The following is a 23,537-nucleotide window of genomic DNA, read 5'->3' on the forward strand; positions in this document are numbered from 1 at the left end:
GTTGTTGTAGGTATGCTGGAAGGAATTTTCTGAACATGACTTTGTTATTAAAGGCTTAGGTCCATGTAAATAATGAAACTGGATTACTCAAAGAGAAACTTAACCAGCAGAAGTACTGTGATTGAGGATTGAAGAGGGGCTCTGTGAGGTTGATAGATCCTCTGAAGCCAGGGAGGTGGTGGGAGTTCTGGTGAAGAGCAGCAGAGGCAGGTGCTCATGGAAATGCAGAGCCGTTGATGGTAGAGCCTTGATGCAATGCTGGGCTGTGTGTGGCAAGTTGAAACAGTGGCCACAGTCTCCACAGCTTCCTGTATCTGAGTCCTTTTGAAATGTGACTATTCAGCTCCTCTTGTCAAGAAGTGGAGTTTATTTCTCCACCTCTTCAATCTGAGCTGAACTGTGATGTCTTCTGGTAAATATAACGGAGTGGAAGGGATAATATGCCAGTTCCAAATCTAGGTCTCAGGAGGCCTTGCATGTTTCTGCTCTTTCTCTTAGAACCTGGAAAACTGCCATGTGAACAGATTTGAAATATCCTACTCTATGAGAGACACATGGCATGGTCCTTCTCCCATTCCCCATCTGATAGCCAAACAATCCAAGAAGCCACTTTGCTGACTTGTAGCTCACCACAGAGGTATGTGTAAACCCAAGTGAGACAGAAAGACCACTCAACAAAGTCCAGCCCCAATTGTCAACCCATAGAATCATGAATTAAGAATGTTTAAATCACTAAGTTTTGAGATTATTTGTTACCCAGCAAAGCTAACTGATACACTCTGTGCCTATGACTTTGGGATTTTGATCAGAATCTCTGTGGCCTAGCTTGGCATGGGGAGAATGGTGCTACCTGACTACAAATGGGCCATGTTGACCTGAAAAAAAGCAGCATCAGTGACCATCAGAGATGTCCAGCATGTACCATTTTGCTGTGCTCCCTGTCCTTCAGGGTTCTGTGTAATCTGAGGAGGGAGGAAGGAGAAACCCTTGCCCCCATTTCTGTCAGATCAGTTGATACTGAACTTTCTAACCATCTTAATATGTGGGAACTTGAGTCAAACTTTATTTCAATTAGAAAAATAATAAAACCTAGTTCTGTAGCTTATGTCACATTTTTAAAATAATAAAATTTAAAATATTTAACAAGCCCTTATGTGAAAAGGAAAGTATTATACTTCAGCTTTCCTTAGATTTTATACCCTGTTTCTCAGCCAGCATAGGAGAGATAACCATCAGATCACATAACTTTCTGGAGGACGTTTTTGAGTTCTGATTTAATGTGTGGTAATTTCATGATTTTTGAGCAAAAGTTTGGTTAAGTTATGAGATAGCAAACAAGTGTTCAAGTCCAAAGTAGTGATTGTTGAAATGTTGTATATTTACAAAGAACTCTGGTCTTAATGTCATGTGAATTGCATATTAGTCTTGGCTCAGTTATTAAGTAGTGTGATGCTAGGTGAGTCATCACCCATATTTGAGCCTTTATCTGCAAACTCAGAAAAATACTAAATAATCCTTAAGTCCCTTTGAAGGTCTTCTAGTCTTTGTCTTGCCTTCTACATTTACAATCGGATACCTTCTTATTCAGAGGCATAATTTACTTCTCCATAGAATATCCTTGAACTGATTACTCTTTCCTATAAATCTTTAAAGCAGTTACTAATGAGAAGAGCGGGCAGGCAGCTAATCAGGCCCAACTTTGTGTTATCTCTGCCACTGATATCTTGTTATCTGTTACCTGTTTATCTGCTCTTCTGAACTAGTTTGGAACCCCACTTGAGGATGAGGGTGGTGTCTTATCCTTTCTGACTGTGCATTTTAAAGTATAAAATGTAAACCTAAAAATAACTCAATGAAAATTATTGATACACATAAAATTGACTATATTAATAAATTGTGATGTACTTTCAAGATAGCCTTTTTTCCAATATTTGTTAGAGCCCTTCAATGGCATCGGATGACATGTGGTACTTTAGGCAGGTCATTTCACTTTACTGGAATCTAATTTATAATGCATAAAATGGGAGGATTCAGCTAGATCATCTGTAAGAACGCTTCTTCATGTACTAGTCTGTCATGTTTTAAGTGCTATGGAAGTTCAGGACATAGATGTTTGTCATGAGCCTCATTCTTCTTAGCTAGACTTGGCTCTTAGATATAAGCTTAGCTTAGAGCTATTGAAGGCGTGCAGGCTGGCTGTTACAGGTGCTCTGGCTGGGTGCCCACAGCATGTTCTTCCATCTCACCCCTCAACCTCCCACCTTCACCCCCAAAACACACACACACACTCCACACTGTTGCAATTCTAAGAGATGCTGCTTAGGGCCACCCTTTGTTCTCAGAGTTAGTATGTTAGATTGACTCTTTTTTGACTGGTCAGAAGCCTAGAGGTAGAAAACTTAATATCTACACTTGACATAATTAAGTTGGGTCTTGATTATAAAATTATTTTCAAAATTTGTAATAGCTTTACAAAATAATTATTTTAAAAAGATAATGATATCTAGCTCTTTGGAAGTAAGACCTGGCTTCTGTAAAGATGTAGGTCACATAACCTTCACGCAAGATTACCAATCTGAAACCTGTAGCTGAATAAGTACTTTGCATGAAATGTGCAGACTGTCGTTTAAAATTCCTTTGTTTTTCTCATAATCTGCATAATTATAATCTGTTTATTCTAAAGCTATCTTCTATGATTTGGAAATATAACATATACACTTTACCAAAAGATCTGAAATTGATACAAAACTCCTTAGTAATATCTCTAGTGCATCAAATGAATCAGTATCTGAAAATGTTGACAGTTTTCAAATTTAAAAATGTATGAAAAGATATAAGTAATCCAGTAATTCCATGAGAGGACTATATGTAGTATCCTTGTTCCCAAGCAAGGTCAACAACAGCAACAAAGTCTAGTAAAACTTCTTTGTAAGACATTTTAAACATATTATCTTGAATCAATATTGCCTTTTTTTTAAAAGCTTTTTTTGCATCTATTAAGATGATCCTATGGTTTGTATACATCAGTTTCATAATATGGTGTATCACATCGATTGATTTGCATATAATGAAGAATCCTTGCATCCCTGGGATAAATCCCACTTGATCATGGTGTATGATCCTTTTAATGTGTTATTGGATTTGTTTGCTAGTATTTTGTTGAGGATTTTTGCATCTATATTCATCAGTGATATTGGTCTGTAATTTTCTTTTTTTGTAGTATCTTTGTCTGGTTTTGGTCTCAGGGTGATGCTGGCCTCATAGAATGAGTTTGGGAGTGTTCCTTCCTCTGCAATTTTTTGGAAGAGTTTGAGAAGGATGGGTGTTAGCTCTTCTCTAAATGTTTCATAGAATTCACCGGTGAAGCCATCTCTTCCTAGACTTTTGTTTGTTGGAAGATTTTTAATCACAGTTTCAATTTCTTTCCTTGTGAGTTGTCTGTTCATATTTTCTATTTCTTCCTGGTTCAGTCTTGGAAGGTTATACCTTTCTAAGAATTTGCCCATTTCTTCCAGGTTGTCCGTTTTATTGGCCTAGAGTTGCTTGTAGTAGTCTCTTAGGATGCTTTGTATTTCTGCGGTGTCTATTGTAACTTCTCCTTTTTCATTTCTAATTTTATTTATTTGAGTCCTCTCCCTCTTTTCCTTGATGAGTCTGGCTAATAGTTTATCAATTTTGTTTATATTCTCAAAGAACCAGCTTTTAGTTTTACTGATCTTGGCTGTTGTTTTCTTTGTTTCTATTTCATTTATTTCTGCTCTGATCTTTATGATTTCTTTCCTTCTGCTAACTTTGGGTTTTGTTTGTTCTTCTTTCTCTAGTTCCTTTAAGTGTAAGGTTAGATTGTTTATTTGAGATTTTTCTTATTTCTTGACGTAGGCTTGTATAGCTATAAACATCCCTCTTAGAACTGCTTTTGCTGCATCCCATAGGTTTTGGATCATCGTGTTTTCATTGTCATTTGTCTCTAGGTATTTTTTTATTGTTTCAGTGATCTCTTGGTTATTTAGTAACATATTGTTTAGCTTCCATGTGTTTGTGTTTATTACGTTTTTTCCCATGTAATTCATTTCTAATCTCATAGCGTTGTGGTCAGAAAAGATGCTGGATATGATTTCAATTTTCTTAAATTTGCTGAGGCTTGATTTGTGACCCAAGATGTGATCTATCCTGGAGAATGTTCTGTACGCACTTGAGAAGAAAGTGTAATCTGCTGTTCTTGGATGGAATGTCCTGTAAATGTCAATTAAATCTATCTGGTCTATTGTGTCATTTAAAGCTTCTGTTTCCTTATTTGTTTTCATTTTGGATGATCTTTCCATTGGTGTAAGTGAGGTGTTAAAGTCCCCCACTATTATTGTGTTACTGTCAATTTCCTCTTTTATGGCTGGTAGCAGTTGCCTTATGTATTGCGGTGCTCCTATGTTGGGTGCATATATATTTATAATTGATATATCTTCTTCTTGGATTGATCCCTTGATCATTATGTAGTGTCCTTCCTTGTCTCTTGTAACATTCTTTATTTTAAAGTCTATTTTATCTGATATGAGTATTGCTACTCCAGTTTTCTTTTGATTTCCATTTGCATGGAATATCTTTTTCCATCCCCTCACTTTCAGTCTGTATGTGTCCCTAGGTCTGAAGTGGGTCTCTTAAAGACAGCATATATATGGGTCTTGTTTTTTTATCCATTCAGCAAGCCTGTGTCTTTTGGTTGGAGCATTTAATCCATTCACGTTTAAGGTAATTATCAATATGTATGTTCCTATGACCATTTTCTTAATTGTTTTGGGTTTGTTTTTGTAGGCCCTTTTCTTCTCTTGTGTTTCCCACTTAGAGAAGTTCTTTTAGCATTTGCTGTAGAGCTGGCTTGGTGGTGCTGAATTGTCTTAGCACTTGCTTGTCTGTAAAGCATTTGATGTCTCCATCGAATCTGAATGAGATCCTTGCTGGGTAGAGTAATCTTGGTTGTAGGTTCTTCCCTTTCATCACTTTAAATATGTCATGCCACTCCATTCTGGTTTGTAGAGTTTCTGCTGAGAAATCAGCTGTTAACCTTATGGGAGTTCCCTTGTATGTTATTTGTATTTTTTCCCTTGCTGCTTTCAATAAATTTCTTTGTCTTTAATTTTTGCCAATTTGACTACTATATGTCTCTGTGTGTTTCTCCTTGGTTTTATCCTGTATGGGACTCTCTGCACTTCCTGGACTTGGGTGGTTATTTCCTTTCCCATGTTAGGGAAATTTTCAACTATAATCTCTTCAAATATTTTCTCGGGTCCTGTCTCTCTCTCTTCTCCTTCTGGGACCCCTATAATGTGAATGTTGTTGCATTTAATGTTGTCCCAGAGGTCTCTTAGGCTGTCTTCATTTCTTTTCATTCTTTTTTCTTCATTCTGTTCCACAGCAGTGAATTCCACCATTCTGTCTTCCAGGTCACTTATCCGTTCTTCTGTGTCAATTATTCTGCTATTGATTCCTTCTAGTGTATTTTTCATTTCAGTTATTGTATTGTTCATCTCTGTTTGTTTGTTCTTTAATTCTTCTAGGTCTTTGTTAAACATTTCTTGCATCTTCTCGATCTTTGCCTCTATTCTTTTTCCGAGGTTCTGGATGATCTTCACAATCATTATTCTGAATTCTTTTTCTGGAAGGTTGCCTATCTCCATTTCATTTAGTTGTTTTTCTGTGGTTTTATCTTGTTCCTTCATCTGGTACATAGCCCTCTGCCTTTTCATCTTGTCTATATTTCTGTGAATGTGGTTTTTGTTCCACAGCCTGCAGGATTGCAGTTCTTCTTGCTTCTGCTATCTGCCCTCTCAATATTGCCTTTTGTGAGAAAAACTATGGGCAAGAATCTGGGCTTTGGAATCAGATAACCCTGAGCTTCAAATCCTGGCCCAACATCTTGCTGACTAGGTGTCCATAAGCAAAATCATGAGCAAGAATGAGTTAAAATTATTTTCCTTTTAATTAAAAAGAGATCAATAACATCATGGGGATATTCAATTTCTTCCAAAGGCAACATGAGACAATCAATAGCAATTCTTGATACAGATGCTGCACAAAGTTGAAATCAAAGACAGCTTTAACACAGAGTCAGACAAAGGTAATGGGGCTCAGTCTAGAAAAACCTCCTGTTTGTTTGGAAATGGTCCCAGAAACACCTAGGATTAGACACCCAGCCATATCCTTGCACAGTGGATTTGAGTAAGGCATGCATGAGGGAGTAAGTGAATATCCAGGGTCATACTTATCTCTTATACCAAGCCTCAGTCATTTTATTTTTCAGTGTAAGTCCTAACAGAGAGATAGTAACAATGGTAGAAACAAAATATCTAATGCTATTTTTCATTTAACCAATATCATCATTACTAATTAATAATTATCCTTGTTCTTGGGTTTCTTTAGCCAAATAAATTATCCCCATTTAACCCTACTTGATAGAATTTTACTGTTTAATAGAGCTGATATAGACAAGGACTGATAACAACAAAGTGAATAATAGATAAACTAGATAAATACAAAAAACAAAGTAAATGCTAGTAAATATCAGATAAACACAGGATAGGTAAAAGCCAATCAATAATGAAGAGTGATGTCAGACAATGAAAAGAAAACTGAATCCTAAGACAAAGATTTAAGAGTTCTTATCTCAGCTATCCCTCTAATGATCTATGTGACCCTGGGTAAGTCATGCTCTCTGGACCTCAGGACCTTGAGCCTGCTCTACTTTCTAATATGGGAAAGTGCTCATGTTACATACTTTGTGACACTCACTGCCGGGCTCTTTGCCTTCACTTAACTCTACTTTGCCTTTTAAAACCATTTTAATGTCAACTAACCCCAGATTCATATGTAAGTGGAGAAGACTTCCCTTTTTCCTTATTTCCTCAACAAGAACCAGACTATTCTAACCTTTGGGTAATTCCTTGATTTTAAGGCTTTGATTGCTGTTAAATTACAGAGCTCCCTGGGAATGGATAAATTTTAAAATTATTGGACATTCACATTTCAGTAAAATTGTGAAAGGAAAAAAGCAGCAAGATTTATCTTATAGTCCCCCTTATGCCCTGTAGGAGAGATTACCAGCTGTCTGCCAGCACCTGTTCTTCCCCAGTACCCATTTTATAACAGAATTCCTGATTTTCAGCTGGGCACAAGTTTACCCAGAGTAGGGGCTACATTTCCCAGCCTACCTTGCAAGTAGGTATGATCATAAGATTAAGGTCTAGGCACTGTAATGTAAGAGCACTGGTGTATTAAAAGGGATGCTGGAATGCCCTTCTTCATCATATCTTCCTTCCTGCTGGCTAGAATGTGGATATAAGAGATGGAGCTCCAGCAGTCATCTGGTGACCTTGGGAATGAAACTCACAGATGGTGGCCTAATTTCAAGCAAAGATAAAGTGCTCTTCTGACTTTAGGGAGATAATCAGTTCCAGTCCACTTTTGTTTGTTGAGTTGATCCCTGACTAGCTTTTTTTTTACTCTCTTCACCCACTTAAGTAACCAACTGAGGCAGGAGAAACAGGACAGAACTAAGTTCCCCAAAACCTTTCACAACGTTTTTTTTTTTTTTCCTGCAACTCAATTTTCATGGGTTCTTCCACAAATAAAAGACATACTAGAAAACTGAGGTGGTAAATCATTGTAATAAAATTTTAAGAAGGGATGAACTTCTCAAATAATAGTAAATCTGAGAGGGTTCAACACTTATAATATTTCAACATGTTCTGTGGTATCAGACTCTTTGAATTCTGAGAATTTCAGAAGGTGATGATGATAGTATGAAAATTATAGGAAATTTTTTTGAAGAAAGACAAGCTCTAAGTAGCTGTGCATATTTTTATTATTAAATGCCAATAATTATACACATTTAAGTGTCAGTATTACTTTGTTGGTACTTCTCTTGGAAAAAATTTATAAAGAAGTACACCTTCACATAGATCTACAAAAGATCTGCAGAAGGCTTATGTGTAATAATCTATCAAGAAACATATAGATATTGGTTTTTACCTTTTAATTTTATTTGCTATTAGCTAATTTAAATGAAATTGCTTGAAACCTCACATAACCAATGCTCCCCTATGAGGGGAGCATTTTCAAATGTGTTTTCTGAGTAGCTATAAAAACTATTTACCTAGGTGATATCAATTCCATTCTCATTGATTGCAAGATTAGAAGACAGATCTTAGATTTCTTAAAAAAAAAAAAACGGCAAAAACAAAAACACAATCTAAAATTATTGGGACAGTTTGAACATGGTAGGTTCCCAATGCATTGTTGTTGCAATATTGAGTCAGTCTGTGAAGTTTTCGAGGTTTGTATTTTTGAAAAATTCTTACACATAAAAAATTTTAAGGCAGTGTTTCTCTGTTTAAGATCAACTTGCATCAGAATTGCTGGAGTGTTTGTTTAAAATGCTAATTCCCAGACACGTCATCACTTCCAGTGAATCAGAATCTCTATGCATGCCTTGAGAATATGAATTTTAACACCCCCAAGAGATTTTCAAGCACATTTAAGTTTAAGAACCTCCGTTCTACTGCTTTGTCTAGGGCAATGGAGTTTCAAGCAGTTTTAAGTTATTACTTCCATGTCTCTGTCAGTATCAAGTTAATTCTTTTCCCATTCTGCCTCCAATTTTTGACCACACGTGAAAGGCGGGGATGATTACTGGACTGAATAACATTTACTCTTAAAGGGAAAAGAGAGTTTTTAGATGGGTACAGAGAATATGGATAGTCACACATATTTGTGAACTGAGGGGAAAAGATACGTGTAATAAAAGTACAGTTCCGAGATTTCAAAACTATTTTTGAACTAGTCTGGAGGAGCATGATTGTAATGTAAGGCATGACTCTGTGTTAAAGAAAGGACAGGATAACTTAATAGAGGTCTCCTATCTTGTTCTGTGACGGTGCTTCTAGGCTCTGGTGATGAATGTGTTCATTTTCTGTGACTTCCTTTGGGTAAATAACCCGGTGCCCTATCAGCTCTCCAGCCCTGGGCCAGCAGCGACCGTGTGTGCGCACTAATGACGGTGGAAGGTGTCTGGGGGAGGGCCTGGGGAGGGGCTGCCCTGCACGATCGCGCCCCTGGCACTTCCTAAGAGACTCTCAGCTCTTTCTCTGCAGCTGGTACTTGAAGCCTCCACACTCTCCCTCCAGAGAAAAGAAACCATCTATCTAAATTAGCTGTGCTCTCTCGTCCCTCGTTTCTCCCTCCGCCAGCCGCCACCCCCACCCCTTCCATTGTGTAGTGCGTTTAGCTTCTCTTCCTGCGTGAGACCTTAACCTCGTTTGTAGCAGGACGGATTACTAAGAATTTCGGAACCTTGAGTTGCAATGGAGCTGTATGGAAAGGTAAGCAGAAGGGAGTTCCTCTGCATGCTCTGAGTGAAATCTTGCTTTGATGGACTTTGGTGTGTGTGTGTGTGTGTGTGTGTGTGTACGCGCGCGCGTGGGTGCCTTCTCAATGCAATTGTGTGAGTAAACCACTTTCTTTATGTGTGTGCCATTCATTCTCGTTCTCCCCCGCGTTTGGTGAATGAGATTGTAAAACCACCCCACTCTGTCTATGGAAATGTATAAACTTTCCCGATTCAGGATGGGGAGGTGTAGCGCGGAGAGTTCCAGAATGCAGCGCAGGTTTCGTTTAGATTGGGAATTAGCACAAGGTAGTGCGTTTCCTAACAAGAAAAATCACAATCTAGCTTCGGAAAGCGATAGGTAGCAAAGAAAAATCTCCAGCTGAGATGAGCCGGGGTCACTTTTCGCCTGCACCTTGCGAGGAAATGGTCTGTGAGGCTGAGAGCAGCAACAACCGGGAGCGATTCCAAAAGAGAAGGGAGGCTCGGCGGCCGAGTCCAACAGGAGGAGCAGCCCGTTTTTATGCTGGCTTGCCGGGAAATGTAGTTCACGGCTCACCGGTTGGCCGGAAAGCTCAGCAGGGTTAGACTACAACTCCCAGGAGCACGCGGGGCTCCCAGCCAGTACGCGTGTGCGGCGCCAGGAAGGGACAGCTCCGGTGCTGATGTTGGAGCCGGTTAGCGAACCCCAAGAGTGCAGTGTGGAGCGTGAAGCGCGCGGGCTGTGCACGCTTGATCGGGCTCCCGGGCCAGCACTGTCTTAGCCAGGGAGAGAGGACACTTTGCGAACAATGAGACACGAAGCTCCCATGCAGGTGGGTCTATATAGAAAGTGTGGCCTCGGGAGGAATTGAGAAAGATGCTTTCTCCCTCGCTCCCAGCATAAACTGCGCCCGATCTAAGGGAAGGTCTTAGGCAGCCACCCGCGGGGATGCGGTTCTGACTTGGTCCATGGAACAGAACTGGGTTCCTCTACGCTCCGCGGGGCTGTAACTAGGGATGTTTTGACGCGGGTAAGAGTATACATTATCTTTCTAGGCTCCACAAGGAGGATTATAGTGTCTAAAACGTAAACTTGAGCAAACAAAAGTCAGAGGAGCATGCAATCTCGTATTGGCATTGATTGTCCCTCCTGGCTTGCCTGGTTGTGATCGCGGTGCAGACACACGGACTTATGGCGAGGTTCGGGGTTGCGAACTCTACTGGAGTCGGGATAGAGCGAATACCGCTTGGTTAAGAGCGCGCTAAGAAAGGAGAAGCCAGTGTTAGGGTCCCCATAGTCCTCTTTCTTCAGTTAGGGTCCTAGTAGTATCAACGGAAAAAGCAAACCCATTGGGGCTTGACTCTTCCCAGAAGTAAGCAAGCCTTTATCGCTGTCCACACAACTGGTTTACTGCTGCGTTTCAAAGACTATCCTCTGAGCTTTCCTGAGTAATGTGCCCATTTGTTGTCCGTTCCGATTCCCTATTTCTGTCACATTCTTATGTTTGCTTCCTTTGACTCCGGTGCAAAGGTGCCTCTGCCTAAGCACCTTGCTTAAGTTTTGTTTTTAAGTAAAGATGAGTGATGCTGTCTCCTTTGTATATACAATCAGTTAACGCTAAACATCAGCCTGTGTTCATTACCAAGCAGAGTGATCCCATTGCGTAACAGAAAGGCACTTTATGAATGGGATTGAGAGGGGAATGGAACATACGTTTGGAACGTGTTGTCTCTCTTGAGAACCCAACCCTGCTACCAAATCCACCAATATAAATGTTTGACTTTAATTCGTGCTTAAACATTTTCCACAAAAATCAAGGGCTTTAAACGTATGCTTCAATTTACTTTTTATTTATGGTATGGGTTATGTATATTAACATATATGCTGACTGGACTGTTCAATGAAAAAAGATCTGTAGAATTTAATTGTTTGTTGAAGGATTATATAATAGAAGCTCTCGAATTACCTTATGAGTTATTGAAAATTTGATTTGGTCCAGAGAACATTGGCCCTATTGTGAATCTTCTAATACCTCTGTTTGTGACTTAGTTTTTCATTATAGACCTGATGTGAAAAGAATCTGGACAGACAATAAAGGTACAGGCTGTTGCAATCAAGATATATTGGCTTATGATAATTTCCCGCTACTAGAGGTACTGCCAGGAACCAACTGGCTAAATTAAGCATATCTGATTACAAGTAAACATTGACAGTAGATTTTAAAAGTAGATTGTTAGTATCTAACATCAAACCCATATATGCACTGAGGTGTTTATGTTAAAATAAATTTCTAACAAATAAATCACACTGCATCTTTTTTATTTTCTTATAATAATTGCTTAGAATGTTCAAAAGGGTCATTAAAATGTTACAGAACTGTATGAAATTAGTGCCTTGAGAACTATTTTAAATTATTTCATATCAACTTTGTAGTAGGCACTGTAATTCCATATTTTAGTCAGAACTTTAATGAATAATTAATATAAAAATAGGTAACAAAATTAATTTGCTTCTGGATGGAGTTGTCATATTTAGGATGTATTTTATTCACTGCACTTGATTTTTGAAATTAAAACTTTCAATGCCCAAATGCTATCAAGAATAACATGTACATTAAAAAAAATCAAAGACTATTTTCTGTAGTATATTTCATTTCAGCACATTTATTGATTCAATTTACCAAGTAAATTGTTATGGTGGCCCTCTCTCAATTACTGTCAGGTTTTCAAACATATATAATGATAGGAAGAATAAAAACTATAAACATGCTTCATATATATATGTTTTTTAAGTGGCAAGTAATGTCTCAGCACCTGTACTTCTGAATCATAAGCACATAATCACATTCCAGGTGATTTTGGCATATGAAAATGCAATGAGATGAATAGTTGACTTTTTTCTTTTACATTTAAAGACTGAACCACATCATCATTTAAAACACATGCCCCTAAGTTTTCCCTTAGGTTTCTGGAAAATGAGTCACAAGCAAAACCTCATTCTATAGTTTCATTATCCTAAGAGATTCTTTTCCCCATATAAAAATATTTAGTTCATTTATTCAGTGAAACAAAATGTGCTCTTTAATTCTTGATTTCCTAATTTACTTATTTTATTTTCTTAAATCAAAGAATCCTTTAAAAATTAATGTCTTTTGAAAAGTATTTATTGTGCCTATGTACATAGCTTGGTGCTCTGTTCAAGGTAGTTATCTTTGATATATGCAAATTTTCTGAAGAATATTTCTCTCTGAGTTGATGCAAAATAAGGGATAATAATTGTTTTATAGGGATTATTAAAATAATAAACCGTAATAGTCTTTGCTGTCTGTATTTCCTTTGCAACTAAATAACCAGGAATAGCATTTGGTAAGTGTTCCAAATGATGGGTTAGAATTTTAATGCAGGAAATGGTCATTTTGTGTTTCTTCATTCAGTGCATCCATAAATCCTGAGGGCCAAATGAAATGGGGAATAGCAGCGCTCGTGACTTGAGGGCAAGACTCTCATGAACAAATTGTCATTTGATTCAGGAGCCAGGTTGAACAAATTCCAGTTTATCTAGTGCTTTGTGCTAAGCACTGTGCCTTGCATTCAGATCTCTCTGCGTGTGTGTGTGTGTGTGTGTGTGTGTGTGTGTGTGTGTGTGTGTGTAAAATATAAAACAGTCCTAGAGGTCACCATTATCCTAATTATGGGCAGATAACTAGAACTTTTTAAGATTAAAAAACTTTCCCAACACGGTAAATTCAAAATTCTGCCAGACTCTAGAAAGCCCTTGTTCTTTCCTCTATTATTTTGGGTTCCTCAAGAAGACACAAAATGGTGGTGTAATGAATGAGGGCACTATTGATATAATTTGATTCATTCATTTGGTTCAGAAGAAAGAAAACTGTCTCTTCTGTTTATAAATTTATCTTGCATGAACTAAACCAAATATTTGAGAAAGGCCAATGTTTTAAAAATGGTTAGCTTTCTGTTTCCTGGGTTTGAATTTCTTGCAGCTTTACATACTCTCTTGCAGGACCAGTGGAATTCATTGTCTCTGTTTAAATGCTTATCTTCAATTTTGTCATCCACAAGCTTTCTGGGTCATCACATAAGTGCAGAGCCCTCTAACTATTTAGGAAACTTGAAAGGAAAACAACTACTCAAAGCATGGAGCAGAGTGCCAAAAAAGGTTATTTGGCTAAAAATGAGGATGATTGAAGAAAGAATATAAGTGTAGGCTAAAAATGAGGTTGAGGTGAAAACCACAATAGGTATTAAATACAGCCATGCTATATAACAAAAACAACTTACAAAGAATCAGTCTAAATATCATTGTTTCATTTGGCTATGGAAGGTACATGGCAATCTTGCATTTTATTATTGTGGAATTTCTAGCCACATCCAGCCTCTATGATGATCCCTTTATCTTTATAAGAAATGGAAGTTTAGTCCTCATCCCTTACAGAGATAGAGAAAAACTCTAGTTGACATTGGAGAAACGAGAACTTTTTTCTTACTCCATTTGAGCAAATTCCTCAAGTATCCACCTTCCTTCCGTAAAGGAAAGTGGAGGATAGAGAGGAGAATTACAGTAAAAATAAATTTCTGTGGTGTAAGAATGATTTTCCATTTTCATTTTTTTAGTCCAAGAAGTCATGGTTTTATTACATGGCATAACCACAATTTTCCCCTGCCATTCTAAGCTTATATTGGAACTGCAGGTTCCTTTCCTGACCATCATATGCCAAGATGGAAATACATTTTTATGCTAAGGATTGAATTTTCCTGGGACTATTCTTACATCAAGGATACTCAACTTACTGAGTATAAACAGTTGTGCCACCTGAAAAAAATGTTGTATTGGTTAAAGGTCGTCCAACAATTTTCCCCATTTTTCATTCGTTAATTGGATCCAGAGGTTCTAAAGGAACCCTCTTAACAGCTCATAGTTTTTTACCATGCATACTATGACCTGTGAAGATGAAATCTTTTAGATTTATTTGGATTTACATAAATTTTTAGCATTTTTCATTTGTTTATTTACAGTTTTTGATATATTTCTATATGTTGAAATGTACAAATATTAAGTGAACAACTTGATGAATTTTAAAAAATTTTTTATTTTTTTAAAGTCTTTATTGAATTTGTTACAATGTTGCTTCTGTTTTATGTTTTGGTTTTTTGGCTGCAAGGCATGTGCGATCTTAGCTCCCTGACCAGGGATCAAACCCACACCCCCTGCACTGGAAGGTGAAGTCTTAACCACTGGACCTCCAGGGAAGTCCCAAATTTGATGAATTTTGATAAATGGGTACACCTGTGTAATACATACCACTATAAAGATGTAGAATATTTCCAATCAGCCCCCAAAATTCCTTCATTCATATTCTTTTTCCAGTTAATCTACCAATGCAATAAATTCTTGACTTTTTTCACCATAAATTAGTCCTGTTCTAGAATTCTATATAGTTCTGGAAAGCATACAAAATGAACATATTGCAGAATATACAGTGTGTACTCTGAAGTCTGGCTTATTTTCCTCAGTATAATGTGTAAGGGATTTATTCATGCTTTTGCATGTATCAATAATTCATTTTGTTTTATTGATGCATATTATACTGGTGTATCAATCTACAACACTTTTAAAATCTATTTGTCTGTTGATGGACTTTGAGGTAATTTCATTTGGTGCTACTATAATGAAGGCTACAAACATTATCACATTGGTCTTTTTATGATAATGTGTTTTCATTCTTATGGATAAATACCTAGAAGTGGAGTCGTTGAGGTAAGGGTAAGTCTTTGTTTAATTTTCTAAGAAACTGTCAAATCTCTAGCCAAAATGGTAGTGCCATTTCACATTCTCACCGGCAATGTATGAACATTCTAGTGGCTTCACATCCTTAACAGTGTCTGGTGTCAGTGGCCGTTTAAATTCTGGCCACTTTAATGGGTGTTTATGGTATCTCATTGTGATCTGTATTTGCATTTTTCTAATGAGGGTGATGTTCATTATATTTGTGTCTTTTAACTGGCCATTTGTATATCTTCCTTTGTGTAGTGTCTTTAGCCTTTTATCCATTATCTGGGTTGTCTTTTTATTGTTTAGTTGCAGAAGATCTTTATATAGGTTTTTTTTTCTTTTTTGATATCTGTTTATTTAGTTTTGAAACAAGTTCTTTGAATGTATTAAAATATTTTCTGCCAGTCTGTGCCTTGAATACTCATGTCTTAATAGTGTCTTTTGATTAGTATTTTTATTTTGATGAAATTTAGGTTATTAATTATAGGTGGGGTCTATATTTGGACTCTGTACTTTCTTTGATCTATTTGTCTTAACTATGTCCCAAGACCTTAATACATTTGTTATTTCTAGTAGTATTTTTTTAGATTCCTTAAGAATTTCCCCATAAATAATTGTATCATTTGCAAATAGAGACAGTTCTTTCTTTCCAGTGACCTCCTTTTTTTTGTTTTTTTCCTATAACTTATTCCACAGGATAGGACAGCTAGTAAAATGTTTTATTTTTTTTAATTAGTTTTTAATTTTTATTTTTTTCAATCGCCCAATTCATCACACCACAACCCCCACCCCCCACCGCTTTCCCCCCTTGATGTCCATACGTTTGTTCTCTACATCTGTGTCTCAATTTCTGCCCTGAAAACCAGTTCATCTGTACCATTTTTCTAGGTTCCACGTATATGCATTAATATATGATATTTGTTTTTCTCTTTCTGACTTACTTCACTCTGTATGACAGTCTCTAGATCCAACCACGTCTCAACAAATGACCGAATTTCATTCCATTTTATGGCTGAGTAATGTTCCATTGTATATATGTACCACATCTTCTTTATCCATTCATCTGTTGATGGGCATTTAGGTTGTTACCGTAACCTGGCTATTGTAAATAGTGCTGCAGTGAACATTGGGGTGCATGTGTCTTTTATTTTTTTTGTGGTATGTGGGCCTCTCACTGTTGTGGCGTCTCCCGTTGCAGAGCACAGGCTCCGGATGCGCAGGCTCAGCGGCCATGGCTCATGGGCCAAGCTGCTCCGCGGCATGTTGGATCTTCCCAGACCAGGGCACGAACCCGTGTCCCCTGCATCGGCAGGCAGACTCTCAACCACTGCGCCACCAGGGAGGCCCGCATGTGTCTTTTTGAATTATGGTTTTCTCTGGGTATATGGCCAGTAGTGGGATTGCTGGGTCATATGGTAACTCTATTTTTAGTTCTTTAAGGAACCTCCATACTTTCTCCATAGTGGCTGTATCAATTTACATTCCCACCAACAGTGCAAGAGGGTTCCCTTTTCTCCACACCCTCTCCAGCATTTGTTGTTTGTAGATTTTCTGACGATGCCCATTCTAACTGGTGTGAGGTGATACCACATTGTAGTTTTGATTTGCATTTCTCTAATAACTAGTGATGTTGAGCAGCTTTTCATGTGCTGCTTGGCCATCTGTATGTCTTCTTTGGAGAAATGTCTATTTAGGTCTTCTGCCCATTTTTGGATTGGGTTGTTTGTTTTTTTAATATTGAGCTGCAAGGGCTGTTTATATATTTTGGAGATTAATTCTTTGTCAGTTGCTTCATTTGCAAATATTTTCTCACATTCTGAGTGTTGTCTTTTCATCTTGTTTATGGTTTCCTTTGCTGTGCAAAAGCTTTTAAGTTTCATTAGGTCCCATTTGTTTATTTTTGTTTTTATTTCCATTACTCTAGGAGGTGGATCAAAAAAGATCTTGCTGTGATTTATGTCAAAGAGTGTTCTTCCTATGTTTTCCTCTAAGACTTTTATAGTGCCCAGTCTTACACTTAGGTCCCTAATCCATTTTGAGTTTATTTTTGTGTATGGTGTTAGGGAGTGTTCTAATTTCATTCTTTTACATGTAGCTGTCCAGTTTTCCCAGCACCACTTTTTTTTTTTTTTTTTTTTTTTTGCGATATGTGGGCCTCTCACTGTTGTGGCCTCTCCTGTTGCGGAGCACAGGCTACGGACGCTCAGGCTCAGCGGCCATGGCTCACGGGACCAGCCGCTCCGTGGCATGTGGGATGTTCCCAGACCAGGGCATGAACCCACTTCCCCTGCATTGGCAGGCGGACTCTCAACCACTGCGCCACCAGGGAAGCCCCCCAGCACCACTTATTTAAGAGACTGTCTCATCTCCATTGTATATCCTTGCCTCCTTTGTCATAGATTAGTTGACCATAGGTGCGTGGGTTTATCTCTGGGCTTTCTGTCCTGTTCCATTGATCTCTATTTCTGTTTTTGTGCCAGTACCATATTGTCTTGATTACTGTAGCTTTGTAGTATAGTCTGAAGTCAGAGAGTCTGATTCCTCCAGCTCCATTTTTTCCCCTCAAGACTGCTTTGGCTATTCGGGGTCTTTTGTGTCTCCATACAAATTTTAAGATTTTTTCTTCTAGTTCTGTAAAAAATGCCGTTGGTAATTTGATAGGGATTGCATTGAATCTGTAGATTGCTTTGTGTAGTGTAGTCATTTTCACAATATTGATTCTTCCAATCCAAGAACATGGTATATCTCTCCATCTGTTGGTATCATCTTTAATTTCTTTCATCAGTGTCTTATAGTTTTCTGCATACAGGTCTTATATCTCCCTAGGTAGGTTTATTCCTAGGTATTTTATTCTTTTTGTTGAAGTGGTAAATGGGAGTGTTTCCTTAATTTCTCTTTCAGATTTTTCATCATTAGTGTATAGGAATGCAAGAGATTTCTGTGTATTAATTTTGTATCCTGCAACTTTACCAAATTCATTGATTAGCTCTAGTAGTTTTCTGGTAGCATCTTTAGGATTCTCTATGTATAGTATCATGTCATCTGCAAACAGTGACAGTATTACTTCTTCTTTTCCAATTTGTATTCCTTTTATTTCTTTTCCTTCTCTGATTGCTGTGGTTAGGTTTTACAAAAATATGTTGAATAATAGGGGTGAGAGTGGACATCCTTGTCTTGTTCCTGATCTTAGAGGAAATGTTTTCACATTTTCACCATTGAGAATGATGTTTGCTGTGGGTTTGTCAGATATGGCCTTTGTCATGTTGAAGTAGGTTCCCTCTATGCCCACTTTCTGGAGAGGTTTTATCATAAATGGTGTTGAATTTTGTCAAAAGCTTTTTCTGCATCTATTGAGATGATCATATGGTTTTTATTCTTCAATTTGTTAATATGGTTTATCACATTGATTGACTTGAGTATATTGAAGAATCCTTGCATCTCTGGGATAAATCCCACTTGATCATGGTGCATGACCCTTTTAATGTGTTGTTGGATTCTGTTTGCTAGTATTTTGTTGAGGATTTTTGCATCTATATTCATCAGTGATATTGGTTTGTAATTTTCTTTTTTTGTAGTATCTTTGTCTGGTTTTGGTATCAGGGTGATGGTGGCCTCATAGAATGAGTTTGGGAGTGTTCCTTCCTCTGCAATTTTTTGGAAGAATTTGAGAATGATGGGTGTTAGCTCTTCTGTAAATGTTTGATAGAATTCACATGTGAAGCCCTCTGGTCCTGGACTTTTCTTTCTGGGAAGATTTTTAATCACAGTTTCAATTTCATTACTTGTGGTTGGTCTGTTCATATTTTCTATTTCTTCCTGGTTCAGTCTTGGAAGGTTATACCTTTCTAAGAATTTGTCTGTTTCTTCCAGGTTGTCCATTTTTTTGGCATAGAGTTGCTTGTAGTAGTCTCTTAGGATGCTTTGTATTTCTGTGGTGTCTGTTGTAACTTCTCCTTTTTCATTTCTAGTTTTATTGATTTGAGTCCTCTCCCTCTTTTCCTTGATGAGTCTGGCTAATGGTTTATCAATTTTGTTTATCTTCTCAAAGAGCCAGCTTTTAGTTTTATTGATCTTTTCTATTTTTTTCTTTGTTTGTATTTCATTTATTTCTGCTCTGATCTTTATGATTTCTTTCCTTCTGCTAACTTACGGTTTTGTTTGTTCTTCTTTTCTAGTTCCTTTAGGTGTAAGATTAAATTGTTTATTTGAGATTTCTCTTTTTTCTTGAGGTAGGCTTGTATAGCTATAAACTTCCCTCTTAGAACTGCTTTTGCTGCATCCCATAGGTTTTGAATCATCGTGTTCTCATTGTCATTTGTCTCTAGGTATTTTTTGATTTTCTCTTTGATTTCTTCAGTGTTCTCTTGGTTATTTAGTAACATATTGTTTAGCCTCCATGTGTTTGTGTTTTTTACATTTTTTTCCCCTGTAATTGATTTATAATCTCATAGCATTGTGGTCAGAAAAGATGCTTGATATGATTTCAATTTTTCTAAATTTATTGAGGCTTGATTTGTGACCCAAGATGTGATCTATCCTAGAGAATGTTCTGAGCACAATTGAGGAAAGAGTGTAATCTGCTGTTTTTGGATGGAATGTCATATAAATATCAATTAAATCTATCTGGTCTACTGTGTCATTTAAAGCTTGTGTTTTCTTATTAATTTTCTGTTTGGATGATCTGTCCATTGGTGTAAGTGGGTTGTTAAAGTCCCCACTATTATTGTGTTACTGTCGATTTCCTCTTTTATAGCTGGTAGCAGTTGCCTTATGTATTGTGGTGCTCCTATGTTGGGTGCATATATATTTATAATTGTTATATTTTCTTCTTGGATTGCTCCCTTGATCATTATGTAGTGTCCTTCCTTGTCTCTTGTAACATTCTTCATTTTAAAGTCTATTTTATCTGACATGAGTATTGCTACTCCAGCTTTCTTTTGATTTCCATTTGCATGGAATATCTTTTTCCATCCCCTCACTTTCAGTCTGTATGTATCCCTAGGTCTGAAGTGGATCTCTTAAAGACAGCATATATATGGGTCTTGTTTTTGTATCCATTCAGCAAGCCTGTGTCTTTTGGTTGGAGCATTTAATCCATTCACGTTTAAGGTAGTTATCGATATGTATGTTACTATGACCATTTTCTTAATTGTTTTGGGTTTGTTTTTGTAGGTCCTTTTCTTCTCTTGTGTTTCCCACTTAGAGAAGTTCTTTAAGCATTTGCTGTAGAGCTGGCTTGGTGGTGCTGAATTGTCTTAGCACTTGCTTGTCTGTAAAGCATTTGATGTCTCCATCGAATCTGAATGAGATCCTTGCTGGGTAGAGTAATCTTGGTTGTAGGTTCTTCCCTTTCCTCACTTTAAGTATATTATGCCACTGCCTTCTGGCTTGTAGAGTTTCTGCTGAGAAACCAGCTGTTAACCTTATGGGAGTTCCCTTGTATGTTATTTGTCATTTTTCCCTTGCTACCTTCAATAAGTTTTCTTTGTCTTTAATTTTTGCCAATTTGATTACTATGTGTCTCTGTGTGTTTCTCCTTGGGTTTATCCTGTCTGGGACTCAGTGTGCTTCCTGGACTTGGGTGGCTATTTCCTTTCCCATGTTAGGGAAGTTTTCGACTATAATCTCTTCAAAGATTTTCTCGGGTCCTGTCTCTCTCTCCTCTCCTTCTGGGACCCCTATAATGCGAATGTTATTGCATTTAATGTTGTCCCAGATGTCTCTTAGGCTGTCTTCATTTCTTTTCATTCTTTTTTCTTCATTCTGTTCTGCAGCAGTGAATTCCACCATTCTGTCTTCCAGGTCACTCATCCGTTCTTCTGTGTCAATTATTCTGCTATTGATTCCTTCTAGTGTATTTTTCATTTCAGTTATTGTATTGTTCATCTCTGTTTGTTTGTTCTTTAATTCTTCTAGGTCTTTGTTAAACATTTCTTGCATCTTCTCGATGTTCGCCTCTATTCTTTTTCCGAGGTTCTGGATGATCTTCACTATCATTATTCTGAATTCTTTTTCTGGAAGGTTGCCTATCTCCACTTCATTTAGTTGTTTTTCTGTGGTTTTATCTTGTTCCTTCAACTGGTACATAGCCCTCTGCCTTTTCATCTTGTCTATCTTTCTGTGAATGTGGTTTCTGTCCCACAGGCTGCAGGATTGTAGTTCTTCTTGCTTCTTCTGTCTGCCCTCTGATGGGTGAGGCTATCTAAGAGGCTTGTGAAAGTTTCCTAATGGGAGGGACTGTTGATGGGTAGAGCTGGCTGTTGCTGTGGTGGACAGAGCTCAATAAAACTTTAATCTGCTTGTCTGCTGATGGGTGGGCCTGGCTTCCCTCCCTGTTGCTTGTTTGGCCTGAGGCGACCCAACACTGGAGCCTACGTGGGCTCTTTGGTGGGGCTAATGGCAGACTCTGGGAGGGCTCATGCCAAGGGGTACTTCTCAGAACTTCTGCTGCCAGTGTCCTTGTCCCTTGATGAGCCACTGCTGCCCCCCGCCTCTGCAGGAGACCCTCCAACACTAGCAGATAGGTCTGGTTCAGTCTCCTATGGGGTCACTACTCCTTTCCCTGGGTCCCAGTGCACACACTACTTTGTGTGTGCCCTCCAAGAGTGGAGTCTCTGTTCCCCCCAGTCCTGCCGATGTCCTGCAGTCAAATCCCATTAGCCTTCAAAGTCTGATTCTCTAGAAATTCTGTTGCCAGATCCCCAGGTTGGGAAGCCTGATGTGTGGCTCAGAACCTTCAGTCCAGTGGGTGGACTTCTGGGGTATAAGTGTTCTCCAGTTTGTGAGTCACCCACCCAGCAGTTATGGGATTTGATTTTACTGTGATTGTGCCCCTCCTACCATCTCATTGCAGCTTCTCCTTTGTCTTTGGATGTGGGGTATCTTTTTTAGTTAGTTCCAGTGTCTTCCTGTCGATGATTGTTCAGCAGCTAGTTGTGATTCTGGTGTTCTCAAAAGAGGGAGTAGTAAAATGTTGAGTAGAAATGATGAGCAGACATTGTTTTCTTATTCCCAATCTTAGCAGAAAGCCATCTTTCACCATTAAGTATGAAGTTAGCTATAATTGGTTTTTTGTTGTTGTTATTTTTATTATAGATATCCTTATCATACAGAAGGTATTTCTTTTGATTCCTAGTTTGCTAAGAATATTTGTTTTTAAAATAAATGGTTGCTGAATTTTGTCAATACATTTTCTGCATCTGTTGCGGTGATCACATGGTTTATCTCCTTTATTCTATTGGATTATACTGATTGATTTTTATTTTGTGTGACCTTACTTAGATAAACCCCAGTTAGTCATGATGTACTGTCTCAATTCAATTTGACTATATTTTGTTGAAGATTTTTGCACTTAAGTTCATGATGGATGTTGATATATGATTTTCTTTTAATGCTTTTATGAGGTTATAATGTAGGAGTTATGGAAACCGTATAAAACAAGTGAGAAGTGTTCTTTTTCCCTCTACTTTTTGAATGATTTTGGTGTGTAAGATAGATATATTTTGTTCTTGCGAGTGTATGGTAGAGTTTATCAATGAAGCTATTAGAGCCTGGAGTTTTCTTTGTGGACTTTTTTTTTATAAACAAATACAACTTTTTTGATATACAAATATCTCTATCTTCCAGCTATCTACTCTATCTATCTATCTATCTGTCTCCCTTTAGTATATTGTGGTAGGCAGAATAGCCTTCTCCCTAACTCCTTGCAGAGATGTCTGCCTAATCCCTGGAACGTATGAGTAAATTATGTTACACAACACAAGGGCCTTTGCAGATGTAATTAATGTTATGGACTTTAAAATAAGGAGATTAACCTGGATTTTCAGGTGAGTCCAGTATAATGACATCAGTCATTATATTGCTTTAGTCAGAGAGATGTGGCAGAAGGGGAAGTCAAAGATTTGAAGCATGAGAATTGTTGGTTTAAAGATGAAGAAGGCTATATGTCAAGGAAATAGGGACCTCAGTCCTATAACCACAAGCAACTGAATTCTGCCAACAACCTGAAAAAGCTTGGAAGTGGAATCTTCCCCAGAACCTTCAAGTAGGAACCCAGCCCAGCTGGCACATTGATTTTGGGCTTGTAATGCCTTAGCAATATGAGCAGAGGACCTAGCTGAGTTACACTGTGTCTAGATTTCTGACTCGGTAAGTAATAACTGGGTGTTGTTTTAAACATCCATTATGGCAGCAGTAGAAAATTAATTATGCATATATAAAATTTCCTATTTCATCTTGGGTCAGTTTTGGTAAATTATATTTTTCACCAAATTTTTCAAATTTATTGACATAAAATTGTTCAAAATATTTTTATTACCTTTTAATTTCTTTAGGATCTATAATGATATCCCCTCATTCATTCCTATTATTGATAATATGAATCCTCTCTCT

The 23,537-nt window shown here is 37.7% G+C and overlaps 1 protein-coding gene across 1 annotated transcript in view; it reads left to right on the forward strand.

The window, feature by feature from the left end:
- Positions 1-10,032: 10,032 nt before the first annotated feature.
- The window catches only part of RAB3C (RAB3C, member RAS oncogene family), a gene marked incomplete at its 3' end in the record, with an annotated part of 303,344 nt that continues 289,839 nt past the window's right edge, over positions 10,033-23,537 (forward strand). Inside the window, exon 1 of the mRNA XM_079918766.1 lies at positions 10,033-10,188. Coding sequence (XP_079774892.1) covers positions 10,165-10,188 — 24 coding nt within the window. The 5' untranslated portion in view covers positions 10,033-10,164. The remainder of the gene's footprint in view (positions 10,189-23,537) is intronic.

The sequence above is a fragment of the Stenella coeruleoalba genome, assembly GCF_951394435.1.
Source record: "Stenella coeruleoalba genome assembly, chromosome: 3".
In the NCBI taxonomy this organism is placed as follows: domain Eukaryota; kingdom Metazoa; phylum Chordata; class Mammalia; order Artiodactyla; family Delphinidae; genus Stenella; species Stenella coeruleoalba.